The sequence below is a fragment of the Pleurodeles waltl genome, chromosome 11 (assembly GCF_031143425.1).
Source record: "Pleurodeles waltl isolate 20211129_DDA chromosome 11, aPleWal1.hap1.20221129, whole genome shotgun sequence".
In the NCBI taxonomy this organism is placed as follows: domain Eukaryota; kingdom Metazoa; phylum Chordata; class Amphibia; order Caudata; family Salamandridae; genus Pleurodeles; species Pleurodeles waltl.
The window spans coordinates 825,363,383-825,381,199 of record NC_090450.1 but is presented as its reverse complement, the minus strand read 5'-3'; the positions used below and the strand labels follow the sequence as shown (position 1 = coordinate 825,381,199).

Below are 17,817 nucleotides of genomic sequence, written 5' to 3'. Positions count from 1 at the left end.
TTTCGTGAGGTCCCGGAAACAGACTAGTTGGGGTCCGTCTCATGGCCACAAGTAAGTTCTGTTAGTAGGATTCTGTTACTACCAGGGCAGTATAAACACTGTGGATCATATGGGGAATTAAGGCATAGGCTGCCTTGGTCTCTCTATTTCATATGTATTGAGCCAATATTTTATTAGTGACGATGGTCCTCGGACCTTAAACATTAACCGGTAGTCTCCGCAGTCGAATATTATATCATGTTGACTGACTGCACAGGCTGCGATGGGTTTCACGATTAGATATTATTAGGAATTGCATTAAGGTTTTTTGTGTATAAATATTGACCCAGAGAGTGCCGAGGACATTTTTACTTTGACAGTCATGTTCAAGTTTGAGCGGTACGCTGTTTCTATGATAGTAGTTTTGTATTTTGTCCTTGCATGATTAACTGAATCTTCATGAGTATAAACTATAAATTTTACTATAGAAGGTTTCATCTTCCAATATCAAGCCTATGAGACTCCTAGTTGTGGTGTTGATTAAGCTCAGTTAATGGTGGTTTCCCTCTGCTGTGTTATTCATGAAGTAATGGAGCAACAGTTGCCTGTTTTTATTATCAGGGTAACAGTGGGATAGAAGGTTTTTGGTACCCTATGTGATCTTATAGACGGACATGTGTTTTGGGATTACATATTAATTCCTTGTGAGTCACATGGCTGCCAGAATAATGTTTCTAATGGGTTCTCTAGGCTCATGGTGGGATTGATTTTGGAGTTATACAACAATTCGTATGGATTCGACAAGGTGAATCGACAGATAAAATAGTATTATTGCAGAATAGCATATTTGAACTTGGGATCACGGTTGAGTGGGTGTGAGATTTTTTCTTAAATACTCTTTCTGGTCCTGACCGTCTGACCTCACTGATCTTAGACAGTTTTGACTTTTATGGATATTAATAGGAATTACCGTTTTTGTTTATTTAGGGGAATCATTGGCTATAAATCGGACACACTGAAAGAAAAGCACAAAAGTGTTATCCTTTGGTGTTGTTAGGGTAAGTAGTCTTTTTTGGGTTGTTATCTTTGACAGTTCACTTACATGTTGTTCTGCTAAGTGAGAAGACTGATTCAAAATCTTTTTGGTTCATTTTAGGTGCTACCTAAGAAAATATGACTTTTGTCCTGATGATGACCCTTTACTGATTGGTTCTCTTTGTGGGGTCACAACATCGACATTAATTCTTGTGGATTATTCTTTATTGAGATGAGTGACTTCCGGACACCTGGATTGAAGGGGTCCTGTTGAAGATCACTCCATATACATTTTGTAACCACAATTTATATATATTGTATATAACTCTTGGCACTGTTCGTATTTCACTAATCACGTTTCACTGTGCCATTATCTTGGGAGCACCTAAATATGTTTAAAAAAAAAAAAAAAAAGAAACAAGAAACGTTTTTGTCGTGGGAGTCAAAAGCTTCACTTTCCCCTTGGGGCCAGAAATTTCTTGTTATATTTACATACCCAGGTCATGGGGTTACTGGGCTTGCCTCATTTTCTTTGAATACAGGACAAATGAAGCATCCTTAAACATAATCATTTCACAGAAAGAAAGCAATTGCATGAGTTTTAATTAAAGAAAAATAAAATAAAAGAGAGAAAAAGTAAAAGCACATAGTTTGAAAACACATCAGCCTAAGTTGTTTTTAAGCCACTATCTCCACACTATGAAAACAGTTCATTTCTTCACTCATGTACAGAAACTGTTTTTTACGATTTTACCAAGATTTGGAGCTCACAAGACACAAACCTTTCCTAATAAAACCAATTACACCCTGGTCAGACTTATAGATCTATATAGATTGTGTTACGTAATGTACTTGGTGGAAATAAAATGGGTTTGTTAAGTCGTAAACCTTTTAAAGCTTCAGTGTTAATCCTTTATTTTTTGGTTCTATTTCAGCCAATGAAAAAACTAATTTGCAATTTTTCTGAATGATGAGTTGCTCTATATCCAGCATAATGTATTACAGACCACTGAAAAAGTTGTGAGACCTACATACTGGTACATTATTTCCAGTAAGGCCAGTATTAACCAATTTTTGAAAATACTAATAATCCAGAATTTACTGTCAACAAACACGCTTAGTAACTTCAAATTTCGCTACAACTTACACTGAAATGACTGGGACAATTTAAGGTAAACTAAAACTCGTAGCGTTTACTGTCAAGTGTACAAAAGGTCCCTTTACTACTTATGAGGCAGCCTCTATGTAGCATATCTTTTTGGACAGCTAGCCAAAATTTAAAATACAAATAAACAGAAAAAAGAGATTTGCGTTTTCATTGACTAGCAGATGACTCATTGTAACTTGGCAGGATAAATCCACATTTTCTAAGCTTGTTAGTACAGTTTTGCAACAGCTTTGTCACGCTTCTTCCAGAGTACTGCTAGTTCTGTATGCTTTATATTCATATCACACTCCTCGAATCAAATAGAATGCAACCCAACTTCATTAACAGGACAAGCAAGAAACTTACATTCCACCCTCAAGTTGTGGTCCAACCTTCTCATACATCTTTATCAATCGACTGCAGTTATAGACAAACATGCCATCCAGCTCTCGCTGCTCGATGTTGACTCCAAAGATAAAGTTCAGCTCCTTCGGTTCTTTCAGTGCCCTGTGAAAGGAAAGCAAAAGATTCTTAACTGGCAACTACACATCAAGTAACTTCATCCTCATTTCGAGAACAAGTGACTGCTCTCTTTTCAATGCAAGGACATGCAATGCTACCTTTACACTTCGTGGAGGGTGTAGGAAAGTGCCATCTTTCTAGCATAGTTGCCCCCACTTTTTGCCTGATGTCAGTGTGTTTAGACTGTAGTTCACTGGGATCCTACTAATCAGGACTCAAGTGACTGTGCTCTCCCCTCTAGATTTGGTTGCTGGGAAAAGTTGTACACCTACAGTTGGCATACTGGTGCACCCATGTGAGTCCCTAGTATATGGTACTTAGGTACCTAGGGCATTAGTACACCAGAGTTCCCCCATGAACTGCAGCATGTATTGTGCCACCCATGGGGCCAATGCAAACTGTGTCTGCTTGCCTTCCAATGCAGCCTGCGTGAAAGGGTACATGCACCTTTTCACCACCCAACCTAGTCACTTCACATAGACACTATAAGTCACCCCCTCTGGTAGGCCCTTCAGCCCAAGGTCAGGGTACATGTCCCCAAGTGTGAGGGTGCACCTGCATGAGCAGGGTGACCCTACAGACCCCAGGCCATTTCCTGGACTATGTAAGTGCGGGGAAGCCATCTTAAGATATGTAGTGGATACTGGTCCAACTACATAACGGCTTCTCCGAACCTAGGCATGTTTGATATCAAACACGTTGGAATCATTCAGCTACACCGAATGAAATGTTAGTTGCAGGATACCATGTACTTTGGGGTTACCCCAGTTCTGCCTGTGCAGCCTTACGAGGTCTAGCTGCCAGCCCACGCTGCTCCTTACCCCACACACTATTCTGCCCTCCAACTTGTGAGCCCGGCTCAGGCCAGCGAGGCAGAACAAAGGATTACCTGCTATGGAGAGGTGTACCCACCGGTTCCCACTCTGGTGCGAAACAAAACAAAGGACAGGGGAGTGACCACCTCCCTGTCCAGCTTATCCCCTAGGGAGGTGAACAGAGCTCTGCCAGGTGGCCACGTAATTCTGCCATCTTGAAAATAAGATAGGCAGAGGCCCCTGGGAACATCTGACTAGTTAGGCCAGGTAGATGATGTCCTTGACCCCCACTGTCAGGTGGGTCACTTCAGAGAGTGACCAATCCCCTTTTAGGGTTACTCAAGGGCTCCCTCATGGGTGGGTCCTCACATTTTTCGAGCAAGACTCTCCAAGGAACTCTCTGCAAGATACCTTCTCCTGGCCTCTGGAACCGCTGCTGGTCTGCTTTGAAACCAAATAAGTCTGCTTTCGCTGGTAAGTTTCCCACTGCAACATTGTTTCTCCCGATCCTGCAAGAATTCTGCAACATCCAAGGCTGTGCATCTTCCAGGGTCACAATGACTGTTAGCACCTGGAAGCACGAAGGGCTCTCCCTTGGAGAGAAGGAGTCACTGCTCTGCAACTGCAGGCCCCTCAAGACATCATTGACCGGCTGGTGGGATCTGCTGTCCCAAAGACATCTGAAGACCCTACTTCACAGGTGGCGAGTCTGCGGCTTCCTCTGGGTCCTGCTGGTCTTCTGACCAACTTGGGAGACTGTGGCCCCTGCTCCTGCAAATGGACTGGAAACCTTGTGCACTGCGACTGTTGCCCCTGCTAAGGCTTGTTGACTCTTCCTCCAGGAGATCTTCAGGCGTCAAGAAGCCCCAGCCTCCAGCGCTCTGCAGCTAGAAGATCAGCGCCTGTCCTGCAACTCCTGCGACATGGGACTTCTGTCTTTTTGTGCTGGTGAGGCCTCCTTGTGACTTCCAGTGTCCATCGCCTGTGGGTCACTAGTGGGGACTTCACCAACTTCTGCTGGCCTTCCTGCGTGTAGAGGGGCAGCCCTGACTCAAGGGTAGAGTCTCCTGGACCTTGATGGCCCCCAATATTTTACAAACACTTCTTTAGCTCCTACTTGTATTTGCCAGTGCTTGTTGGTGACCTGGCTGGCCACTTGACCCTCCGGCAATCTGGAAACCATCGAGGGACAGCTCATAGCCAATTCCTGAGATCTTCTACAGTTCCTGGACCCCCCAGCTGGGCTTCTTCTTCCACCTACTTGCCGGAACATCACCTTTAGGAGGGTGGGCATTGCCACCTGCACCACCTGGGCACCTTCAAGGGCACTGGACTCTGTCCCCTTCCTTTTCAGCTTCTCCGCGTCCGGAATCCATCCCTGGGTTCCACCGACCTGGTCCATGGGTCATGCCAGAAGCTGGACATTCCGAGGCATCCACTGACTTCAGAGAGAATCCCTTCTCCCCTCTGCATCTGGGTCCCCTGGTGTAGGTACATTTGTCTTCTGGGTATCCTGGGGTGGGGGTACACTCCAACCTTCCTCTTGTCTGCTGGTTTCCTCGGGGTCCACTGGAAAGGGTCCTGAATCCCACGAACTCCAACCACAATTCTGTGTTAGCCTATGGGATGACTGGGTGGGTAACTACCTTGCACCTTGTCGCTGGGGACACTTACTGTACTTACCTTTGTTGTTTCTGTCTCCCCCCAGCCCATAATTACCACCCTTACCTTGGTTGGGTTCTCTCTTTCACATTCCACTTTTTCAGCATATGATTTGGCCCTCCCATGGGGCCCTGTATATTTTATGCTATTTCTGTTGGTTATTTTATGTATCTATTGTGTGTAGATATCTCCGAAGGAAGCTATACCAGTGCTAATCTAGTAGTAGTGCTGTAATAAAGTATCCTTCTTTTTGCAACACTTGTGTGGTTCTTTCTTATGAGCGAGTTACTGCCTGACTACTATGGTACTGCAGGTGCAACTGCTTTATATTCCTCCTGGATAAGCTTCAGCTGCTTGCCTAAGCTACTCCTAGTAAGCTTTTGCTATCTGGACACCTATTCACTATGACTAAGGGTTACCTGGACTTGGTATAGCGTGCCACATCATAGGTGTACACCACAGAGTGAGCCACCCTCCTAAAGACGGAAACAGGTGACACTACAGGAAAAGGCTAGGTGACACCTGTCTTCAACAAAGCAAGGATATTCAACAGCTGCCAAATGTGTGTATATTAGTGCAGCCTTGGCTGCATTCAAAACTATGAAAAGTAAGGTCAAGCTGCCTTTTCCTGCAATAGCTTGAGAGCCACATTCTCATAACAAATAATGGCAATGTACATACTACAAGATAGAAGCAACAGCAGCACATACCCTGCAAGGACTGCAAACAATTTGTCTCTTTACTGCACTGACCTGCCACAAGGTAACACCACCTAATTATTGCCCCCTTGCTGAAAAGAAATGGCCACAGCTCTCAGATATGCAATAGCTGGCTCTACCCTTCAAGGCCATATAAAATACCCACAGGACGGGAACACACGAGTCGCAGAACAGCCCACGCAGCACAACTGGAGAAGGCTCCCACGTCGCAGGAGAACCACGCAGCGCACTGTGCCGCAGGAAGGAGTACTTGGTGCTGGAGCTACACGTAGCCTGAAGATCCCTTGGAGGAGATGCAAACTAGCCTTGGCAGCTGCAAGAAACGCAGTGCACGGGGGTATTGTCCTGCGTGGGAAGGCAAGGGCTTACCTCCACCAAAGATGGACAGCTGGCAGAGAGGACCAAGAGGACTACTCCGGATCACCACCTGTGATGCAGGATCCACGCAGCTCTGGATAAGAGGAGATCCTTGCAGCTGGTTGTCGTTGCAGTAGGTGTCTGCGGATGCAGGGGAGTGACTCCCTCACTCCAAGGGAGATTCCTTCTTCCTTTTCGTGCAGGCTGAAGACTTGCCGCCCTCAGAGGATGCACAGCCAGGGAAATGTTACAGAAGCTGGAAGGAGCCGTGGAAACAATGTTGCAAGAAGAGTCTTCTTCATGGATAAAGATTGTCGGTCCCTGGAGTGTCCAGTCGCGGTTCCAGTGGTTAGAAGTTGAAATAAGGTTGCAGAGGAGTCCAGCTGGAAGTTTTGCAAGCCGAACCTGAGGACCCACCATAGAGAGAGACCCTAAATTGCCCTGAAAGGTAGATTGGTCATCTAGCCAGGTGAGCACCTATCAGGAGGGGGCTCTGACATCACCTGCCTTGCCTGGCCACTCAGATGTTTCCAGAGGTCCCTGCCAACCTTGGATTCAAGATGGGAGGACCAAGGGATCCTCTGGAGGAGATCTGGGCACCACCTCTGGGGTGGTGATGAACAGGGGAGTGGTCTCTCCCCTTTCCATTGTTCCATTTTGTGCCAGAGTAGAGTCCTACAACAGTTTCCTGAACTCTTCTCCTTAACCCCTGGTCAGACACACCTGTGTACCCATGATGTGGACACAGGAGACAGCATGCCTGTCAAGAACAAAATCTTTAGACAATCTGACCATGTTAAGGAAAGCATCAAGGTGGAAGTCCACAAGATGCTGGAATTGGGAGTAATTGAGCGCTCTGACAGCCCCTGGGCTAGCCCAGTGGTCTTAGTCCCCAAACCTCACACCAAAGATGGAAAGAAAGAGATGAGGTTTTGTGTGGACTACAGAGGGCTCAATTCTGTCACCAAGACAGATGCTCATCCAATTCCAAGAGCTGATGAGCTCATAGACAAATTAGGTGCTGCCAAATTCTTAAGTACCTTTGACTTGACAGCAGGGTACTGGCAAATAAAAATGGCACCTGGAGCAAAAGAGAAAACAGCATTCTCCACACCTGATGGGCATTATCAGTTTACTGTTATGCCCTTTGGTTTAAAGAATGCCCCTGCCACCTTCCAAAGGTTGGTGAATCAAGTCCTTGCTGGCTTGGAGTCCTTTAGCACAGCTTATCTTGATGATATTGCTGTCTTTAGCTCCACCTGGCAGGATCACCTGGTCCACCTGAAGAAGGTTTTGAAGGCTCTGCAATCTGCAGGCCTCTCTATCAAGGCATCCAAATGCCAGATAGGGCAGGGAACTGTGGTTTACTTGGGACACCTTGTAGGTGGAGGCCAAGTTCAGCCACTCCAACCCAAGATCCAGACTATTCTGGACTGGGTAGCTCCAAAAACCCAGACTCAAGTCAGGGCATTCCTTGGCTTGACTGGGTATTACAGGAGGTTTGTGAAGGGATATGGATCCATTGTGACAGCCCTCACTGAACTCACCTCCAAGAAAATGCCCAAGAAAGTGAACTGGACTGTAGAATGCCAACAGGCCTTTGACACCCTGAAACAAGCAATGTGCTCAGCACCAGTTCTAAAAGCTCCAGATTATTCTAAGCAGTTCATTGTGCAGACTGATGCCTCTGAACATGGGATAGGGGCAGTTTTGTCCCAAACAAATGATGATGGCCTTGACCAGCCTGTTGCTTTCATTAGCAGGAGGTTACTCCCCAGGGAGCAGCGTTGGAGTGCCATTGAGAGGGAGGCTTTTGCTGTGGTTTGGTCCCTGAAGAAGCTGAGACCATACCTCTTTGGGACTCACTTCCTAGTTCAAACTGACCACAGACCTCTCAAATGGCTGATGCAAATGAAAGGTGAAAATCCTAAACTGTTGAGGTGGTCCATCTCCCTACAGGGAATGGACTTTATAGTGGAACACAGACCTGGGACTGCCCATGCCAATGCAGATGGCCTTTCCAGGTTCTTCCACTTAGAAAATGAAGACTCTCTTGGGAAAGGTTAGTGTAAAGAAATGGCTCCCTGTTGCAGTTACCCCCCACTTTTTGCCTGATACTGATGCTGACTTGACTGAGAAGTGTGCTGGGACCCTGCTAACCAGGCCCCAGCACCAGTGTTCTTTCACCTAAAATGTACCATTGCTTCCACAATTGGCACACCCTGGCATCCAGATAAGTCCCTTGTAACTGGTACCTCTGGTACCAAGGGCCCTGATGCCAGGGAAGGTCTCTAAGGGCTGTAGCATGTATTATGCCACCCTAGAGACCCCTCACTCAGCACAGACACACTGCTTACAAGCCTGTGTGTGCTGGTGAGAACAAAATGAGTAAGTCGACATGGCACTCCCCTCAGGGTGCCATGCCAGCCTCTCACTGCCTATGCAGTATAGGTAAGACACCCCTCTAGCAGGCCTTACAGCCCTAAGGCAGGGTGCACTATACCATAGGTGAGGGTACCAGTGCATGAGCACTGTGCCCCTACAGTGTCTAAGCAAAACCTTAGACATTGTAAGTGCAGGGTAGCCATAAGAGTATATGGTCTGGGAGTCTGTCAAACACGAACTCCACAGCACCATAATGGCTACACTGAAAACTGGGAAGTTTGGTATCAAACTTCTCAGCACAATAAATGTACACTGATGCCAGTGTACATTTTATTGTAAAATACACCACAGAGGGCACCTTAGAGGTGCCACCTGAAACTTAACCGACTGTCTGTGTAGGCTGACTAGTTCCAGCAGCCTGCCACACCAGAGACATGTTGCTGGCCCCATGGGGAGAGTGCCTTTGTCACTCTGAGGCCAATAACAAAGCCTGCACTGGGTGGAGATGCTAACACCTCCCCCAGGCAGGAGCTGTAACACCTGGCGGTGAGCCTCAAAGGCTCACCCCTTTGTCACAGCCCAGCAGGGCACTCCAGCTTAGTGGAGTTGCCCGCCCCCTCCGGCCACGGCCCCCACTTTTGGCGGCAAGGCTGGAGGGAACAAAGAAAGCAACAAGGAGGAGTCACTGGCCAGTCAGGACAGCCCCTAAGGTGTCCTGAGCTGAAGTGCCTCTAACTTTTAGAAATCCTCCATCTTGCAGATGGAGGATTCCCCCAATAGGGTTAGGATTGTGACCCCCTCCCCTTGGGAGGAGGCACAAAGAGGGTGTACCCACCCTCAGGGCTAGTAGCCATTGGCTACTAACCCCCCAGACCTAAACACGCCCTTAAATTTAGTATTTAAGGGCTACCCTGAACCCTAGAAAATTAGATTCCTGCAACTACAAGAAGAAGGACTGCCTAGCTGAAAAACCCCTGCAGAGGAAGACCAGAAGACGACAACTGCCTTGGCTCCAGAAACTCACCGGCCTGTCTCCTGCCTTCCAAAGATCCTGCTCCAGCGACGCCTTCCAAAGGGACCAGCGACCTCGACATCCTCTGAGGACTGCCCCTGCTTCGAAAAGACAAGAAACTCCCGAGGACAGCGGACCTGCTCCAAGAAAAGCTGCAACTTTGTTTCAGCAGCTTTAAAGAACCCTGCAAGCTCCCCGCAAGAAGCGCGAGACTTGCAACACTGCACCCGGCGACCCCGACTCGGCTGGTGGCAATCCAACACCTCAGGAGGGACCCCAGGACTACTCTAAGACTGTGAGTACAAAAACCTGTCCCCCCTGAGCCCCCACAGCGCCGCCTGCAGAGGGAATCCCGAGGCTTCCCCTGACCGCGACTCTTTGAATCCTAAGTCCCGACACCTGGGAGAGACCCTGCACCCGCAGCCCCCAGGACCTGAAGGACCGGACTTTCCCTGGAGGAGTGACCCCCAGGAGTCCCTCTCCCTTGACCAAGTGGAGGTTTCCCCGAGGAACCCCCCCCTTGCCTGCCTGCAGCGCTAAAGAGATCCCTAGATCTCCCATTGACTTCCATTGCAAACCCGACGCTTGTTTCTACACTGCACCCGGCCGCCCCCGCGCTGCTGAGGGTGAAATTTCTGTGTGGGCTTGTGTCCCCCCCGGTGCCCTACAAAACCCCCCTGGTCTGCCCTCCGAAGACGCGGGTACCTACCTGCAAGCAGACCGGAACCGGGGCACCCCCTTCTCTCCATTCTAGCCTATGTGTTTTGGGCACCACTTTGAACTCTGCACCTGACCGGCCCTGAGCTGCTGGTGCGGTGACTTTGGGGTTGCTCTGAACCCCCGACGGTGGGCTACCTTGGACCAAGAACTAAGCCCTGTAAGTGTCTTACTTACCTGGTTAACCTAACAAATACTTACCTCCCCTAGGAACTGTGAAAATTGCACTAAGTGTCCACTTTTAAAACAGCTATTTGTGAATAACTTGAAAAGTATACATGCAATTTTGATGATTTGAAGTTCCTAAAGTACTTACCTGCAATACCTTTCGAATGAGATATTACATGTAGAATTTGAACCTGTGGTTCTTAAAATAAACTAAGAAAAGATATTTTTCTATACAAAACCTATTGGCTGGATTTGTCTCTGAGTGTGTGTACCTCATTTATTGTCTATGTGTATGTACAACAAATGCTTAACACTACTCCTTGGATAAGCCTACTGCTCGACCACACTACCACAAAATAGAGCATTAGTATTATCTATTTTTACCACTATTTTACCTCTAAGGGGAACCCTTGGACTCTGTGCATGCTATTCCTTACTTTGAAATAGCACATACAGAGCCAACTTCCTACATTGGTGGATCAGCGGTGGGGTACAAGACTTTGCATTTGCTGGACTACTCAGCCAATACCTGATCACACGACAAATTCCAAAATTGTCATTAGAAATTCATTTTTGCAATTTGAAATTTTTCTAAATTCTTAAAAGTCCTGCTAGGGCCTTGTGTGTTAAGTCCCTGTTTAGCATTTCTTTTAGAGTTTAAAAGTTTGTAAAAGTTTGAATTAGATTCTAGAAACAGTTTTAGATTCTTTAAAAAGTATTCCAACTTTTAGAAGCAAAATGTCTAGCACAGATGTGACTGTGGTGGAACTCGACACCACACCTTACCTCCATCTTAAGATGAGGGAGCTAAGGTCACTCTGTAAAATAAAGAAAATAACAATGGGCCCCAAACCTACCAAAATACAGCTCCAGGAGCTTTTGGCAGAGTTTGAAAAGGCCAACCCCTCTGAGGGTAGCAACTCAGAGGAAGAGGATAGTGACTTGGAGGAAAATTCCCCCCTACCAGTCCTATCTAGGGAGAACAGGGCCCCTCAAACCCTGACTCCAAAAATAATAGTCAGAGATGCTGGTTCCCTCACAGGAGAGACCAACACCTCTGAAATCACTGAGGATAACTCCAGTGAAGATGACCCCCTGTTAGCCAGGATGGTCAAAAGATTGGCTTTGGAAAAGCAGCTCCTAGCCATAGAAAGGGAAAGAAAAGAGATGGGCCTAGGTCCCATCGATGGTGGCAGCAACTTAAATAGGGTCAGAGATTCTCCTGACATCCTAAAAATCCCCAAAGGGATTGTAACAAAATATGAAGATGGTGATGACATCACCAAATGGTTCACAGCTTTTGAGAGGGCTTGTGTAACCAGAAAAGTAAACAGATCTCACTGGGGTGCTCTCCTTTGGGAAATGTTCACTGGAAAGTGTAGGGATAGACTCCTCACACTCTCTGGAAAAGATGCAGAATCTTATGACCTCATGAAGGGTACCCTGATTGAGGGCTTTGGATTCTCCACTGAGGAGTATAGAATTAGATTCAGGGGGGCTCAAAAATCCTCGAGCCAGACCTGGGTTGATTTTGTAGACTACTCAGTAAAAACACTAGATGGTTGGTTAACTGGAAATGAAGTGTGTGACTATGTTGGGCTTTATAATTTGTTTATGAAAGAACACATTCTAAGTAACTGCTTCAATGAAAAGTTGCATCAGTATCTGGTAGACCTAGGTCCAATTTCTCCCCAAGAATTGGGAAAGAAGGCAGACCACTGGGTCAAGACTAGGGTAACCAAAACTTCCACTGGGGGTGACCAAAAGAAAGGGGTTACAAAAACTCCCCAGGAAAAAGTGGGTGACACTAGAAACAAAGAAAAAGAGTCCTCTGTAGGCCCCCAAAAACCAGAACAGGTGGGTGGGCCCCAAGACAAAACCCAAAACAAAGGTGGGTACCAGGGTAAGAACTGGGATGCCACTAAGGCCTGGTGCCACAACTGTAAACAGTCTGGGCACCACACCAAGGACACTTCTTGTCCCAAAAACAAACCCCAGAACAAAATTCCTGGGGTAACCAGTGTAGCCATGGGAGATGACTCCTCAGATGAGGAGGTCTTCCTAGCCTTCAACTGGAAACAGGGCCCAACAGGTGAGTTGGAGATTCCAGAGGGAAGCAGACACTTCCACCACCTACTGGTGAATGGAATCCCAACCACTGCCCTGAGAGACACTTGTGCCAGTCACACTATTGTGCATGACAGGCTGGTGCTCTCAAACCAGTACATCCCAGGTGAGACTGCCAGGGTAAGAGTTAGCCTAGACAGGGTCACTAAGAGGCCTATGGCTTTAGTACCCATAGAAGTGGGTGGCACTCTTAGCTGGAGAAGGGTAGTAGTCAGTACAGACCTCCCCCTTGATTGTCTCCTTGGAAATGACTACCCAGAGGTTAGTCAGAGCCCAAGAGAGGAACTGGTCCAGTGCCAGTCCTCTCCCAAGGATTCTGGAAGTCCTGCCTCTGCAGTAAATGCAAGCAGGCCCCAGAAGAAGAAGAAAAGAAAACCGAGTAGGAAGGGTGGACAACCTTTAGCCAAGGTTACAGCAAGCCAAGGAGATTCTGCTCCAGTAGGGGAGAACTCCAAAAATGGCCCTAATAAAGTCCAACCTGACCCACAAGAAGTCCTGGCTAGTCAGGCAACTGTTAAACCTGAGTGGGTGGCTCCTCAGCTAACAGAAGAAAGAGTGGAAGAAGGGTGCTTACTACAAGATGTGGTAACCCCCCACTCCAATACAGCAGACAGGCAACCTGAACCCAAAGAAGCCTGTAACTTAGCCCCTTCCCTTTTAGGTGAAGAGCTAAAGGTGTGGTTCTGGGCACTGACAGCTGTCAGTGGCCTCTGCTGGGTGTTAGCCTTTATGGCTGCACTATCCTTAGCATGGTGGTCTGACCCCATGCCAAATAGCAAGTTAGGCCCCCTGACCCTATTGGTCATGGTGGGGTTACTCCAGCTCTGGGTAACCTCTCTGGGTAAGCTAGGGGTGACCCTGGCCAAGATAAGGTTAGCAGAGGTGGACACCTCTAAGACCAAAATAGAAAGAATGGGTGAAGACATAAAAAGCACAGACAAGAGGCAGTTCAGACTAGGTCCTATCACTGTGGAAGTGGGTCAGTTCCCCAGAGGGAATGACCTGAACAGGAGGATGTAAGGCAGAGTAGGCCCTGCAACAAACCAGCCATTTCCTCTACTCTTCCTCGCCTGACAGACTAGGAAGACTCTTCCAGCGTTGGCTGAGTCTCCTGGCCTGTGGGCTGGGGGGGGCTTGTGTAAAGAAATGGCTCCCTGTTGCAGTTACCCCCCACTTTTTGCCTGATACTGATGCTGACTTGACTGAGAAGTGTGCTGGGACCCTGCTAACCAGGCCCCAGCACCAGTGTTCTTTCACCTAAAATGTACCATTGCTTCCACAATTGGCACACCCTGGCATCCAGATAAGTCCCTTGTAACTGGTACCTCTGGTACCAAGGGCCCTGATGCCAGGGAAGGTCTCTAAGGGCTGTAGCATGTATTATGCCACCCTAGAGACCCCTCACTCAGCACAGACACACTGCTTACAAGCCTGTGTGTGCTGGTGAGAACAAAATGAGTAAGTCGACATGGCACTCCCCTCAGGGTGCCATGCCAGCCTCTCACTGCCTATGCAGTATAGGTAAGACACCCCTCTAGCAGGCCTTACAGCCCTAAGGCAGGGTGCACTATACCATAGGTGAGGGTACCAGTGCATGAGCACTGTGCCCCTACAGTGTCTAAGCAAAACCTTAGACATTGTAAGTGCAGGGTAGCCATAAGAGTATATGGTCTGGGAGTCTGTCAAACACGAACTCCACAGCACCATAATGGCTACACTGAAAACTGGGAAGTTTGGTATCAAACTTCTCAGCACAATAAATGTACACTGATGCCAGTGTACATTTTATTGTAAAATACACCACAGAGGGCACCTTAGAGGTGCCACCTGAAACTTAACCGACTGTCTGTGTAGGCTGACTAGTTCCAGCAGCCTGCCACACCAGAGACATGTTGCTGGCCCCATGGGGAGAGTGCCTTTGTCACTCTGAGGCCAATAACAAAGCCTGCACTGGGTGGAGATGCTAACACCTCCCCCAGGCAGGAGCTGTAACACCTGGCGGTGAGCCTCAAAGGCTCACCCCTTTGTCACAGCCCAGCAGGGCACTCCAGCTTAGTGGAGTTGCCCGCCCCCTCCGGCCACGGCCCCCACTTTTGGCGGCAAGGCTGGAGGGAACAAAGAAAGCAACAAGAAGGAGTCACTGGCCAGTCAGGACAGCCCCTAAGGTGTCCTGAGCTGAAGTGCCTCTAACTTTTAGAAATCCTCCATCTTGCAGATGGAGGATTCCCCCAATAGGGTTAGGATTGTGACCCCCTCCCCTTGGGAGGAGGCACAAAGAGGGTGTACCCACCCTCAGGGCTAGTAGCCATTGGCTACTAACCCCCCAGACCTAAACACGCCCTTAAATTTAGTATTTAAGGGCTACCCTGAACCCTAGAAAATTAGATTCCTGCAACTACAAGAAGAAGGACTGCCTAGCTGAAAACCCCCTGCAGAGGAAGACCAGAAGACGACAACTGCCTTGGCTCCAGAAACTCACCGGCCTGTCTCCTGCCTTCCAAAGATCCTGCTCCAGCGACGCCTTCCAAAGGGACCAGCGACCTCGACATCCTCTGAGGACTGCCCCTGCTTCGAAAAGACAAGAAACTCCCGAGGACAGCGGACCTGCTCCAAGAAAAGCTGCAACTTTGTTTCAGCAGCTTTAAAGAACCCTGCAAGCTCCCCGCAAGAAGCGCGAGACTTGCAACACTGCACCCGGCGACCCCGACTCGGCTGGTGGCAATCCAACACCTCAGGAGGGACCCCAGGACTACTCTAAGACTGTGAGTACAAAAACCTGTCCCCCCTGAGCCCCCACAGCGCCGCCTGCAGAGGGAATCCCGAGGCTTCCCCTGACCGCGACTCTTTGAATCCTAAGTCCCGACACCTGGGAGAGACCCTGCACCCGCAGCCCCCAGGACCTGAAGGACCGGACTTTCCCTGGAGGAGTGACCCCCAGGAGTCCCTCTCCCTTGACCAAGTGGAGGTTTCCCCGAGGAACCCCCCCCTTGCCTGCCTGCAGCGCTAAAGAGATCCCTAGATCTCCCATTGACTTCCATTGCAAACCCGACGCTTGTTTCTACACTGCACCCGGCCGCCCCCGCGCTGCTGAGGGTGAAATTTCTGTGTGGGCTTGTGTCCCCCCCGGTGCCCTACAAAACCCCCCTGGTCTGCCCTCCGAAGACGCGGGTACCTACCTGCAAGCAGACCGGAACCGGGGCACCCCCTTCTCTCCATTCTAGCCTATGTGTTTTGGGCACCACTTTGAACTCTGCACCTGACCGGCCCTGAGCTGCTGGTGCGGTGACTTTGGGGTTGCTCTGAACCCCCGACGGTGGGCTACCTTGGACCAAGAACTAAGCCCTGTAAGTGTCTTACTTACCTGGTTAACCTAACAAATACTTACCTCCCCTAGGAACTGTGAAAATTGCACTAAGTGTCCACTTTTAAAACAGCTATTTGTGAATAACTTGAAAAGTATACATGCAATTTTGATGATTTGAAGTTCCTAAAGTACTTACCTGCAATACCTTTCGAATGAGATATTACATGTAGAATTTGAACCTGTGGTTCTTAAAATAAACTAAGAAAAGATATTTTTCTATCCAAAACCTATTGGCTGGATTTGTCTCTGAGTGTGTGTACCTCATTTATTGTCTATGTGTATGTACAACAAATGCTTAACACTACTCCTTGGATAAGCCTACTGCTCGACCACACTACCACAAAATAGAGCATTAGTATTATCTATTTTTACCACTATTTTACCTCTAAGGGGAACCCTTGGACTCTGTGCATGCTATTCCTTACTTTGAAATAGCACATACAGAGCCAACTTCCTACAGTTAGTCTCATCCTCTTTCGTTTGGGGGGGGGGTTGTGTAAGGAAATGCCTCCTTGGCATGGTTGCCCCCTGACTTTTTGCCTTTGCTGATGCTATGTTTACAATTGAAAGTGTGCTGAGGCCTGCTAACCAGGCCCCAGCACCAGTGTTCTTTCCCTAACCTGTACTTTTGTATCCACAATTGGCAGACCCTGGCATCCAGATAAGTCCCTTGTAACTGGTACTTCTAGTACCAAGAGCCCTGATGCCAAGGAAGGTCTCTAAGGGCTGCAGCATGTCTTATGCCACCCTGGAGACCTCTCACTCAGCACAGACACACTGCTTGCCAGCTTGTGTGTGCTAGTGAGGACAAAACGAGTAAGTCGACATGGCACTCCCCTCAGGGTGCCATGCCAGCCTCTCACTGCCTATGCAGTATAGGTAAGCCACCCCTCTAGCAGGCCTTACAGCCCTAAGGCAGGGTGCACTATACCATAGGTGAGGGTACCAGTGCATGAGCATGGTACCCCTACAGTGTCTAAACAAAACCTTAGACATTGTAAGTGCAGGGTAGCCATAAGAGTATATGGTCTGGGAGTCTGTCAAACACGAACTCCACAGCACCATAATGGCTACACTGAAAACTGGGAAGTTTGGTATCAAACTTCTCAGCACAATAAATGCACACTGATGCCAGTGTACATTTTATTGTAAAATACACCACAGAGGGCACCTTAGAGGTGCCCCCTGAAACTTAACCGACTGTCTGTGTAGGCTGACTAGTTCCAGCAGCCTGCCACACCAGAGACATGTTGCTGGCCCCATGGGGAGAGTGCCTTTGTCACTCTGAGGCCAGTAACAAAGCCTGCACTGGGTGGAGATGCTAACACCTCCCCCAGGCAGGAGCTGTAACACCTGGCGGTGAGCCTCAAAGGCTCACCCCTTTGTCACAGCCCAGCAGGGCACTCCAGCTTAGTGGAGTTGCCCGCCCCCTCCGGCCACGGCCCCCACTTTTGGCGGCAAGGCTGGAGGGAACAAAGAAAGCAACAAGGAGGAGTCACTGGCCAGTCAGGACAGCCCCTAAGGTGTCCTGAGCTGAGGTGACTCTAACTTTTAGAAATCCTCCATCTTGCAGATGGAGGATTCCCCCAATAGGGTTAGGATTGTGACCCCCTCCCCTTGGGAGGAGGCACAAAGAGGGTGTACCCACCCTCAGGGCTAGTAGCCATTGGCTACTAACCCCCCAGACCTAAACACGCCCTTAAATTTAGTATTTAAGGGCTACCCTGAACCCTAGAAAATTAGATTCCTGCAACTACAAGAAGAAGGACTGCCCAGCTGAAAACCCCTGCAGCGGAAGACCAGAAGAC

At 48.4% G+C, this 17,817-nt stretch overlaps 1 protein-coding gene across 3 annotated transcripts in view; it reads right to left on the bottom strand.

Moving 5' to 3' along the window:
- The window catches only part of MORC2 (MORC family CW-type zinc finger 2), a 353,542-nt gene that overhangs the window by 140,612 nt on the left and 195,113 nt on the right, over positions 1-17,817 (bottom strand). For all 3 annotated transcript variants that reach the window (XM_069214663.1, XM_069214664.1, XM_069214665.1), the window contains exon 14: positions 2,528-2,668. In XM_069214663.1, coding sequence (XP_069070764.1) covers positions 2,528-2,668 — 141 coding nt within the window. The remainder of the gene's footprint in view (positions 1-2,527; positions 2,669-17,817) is intronic.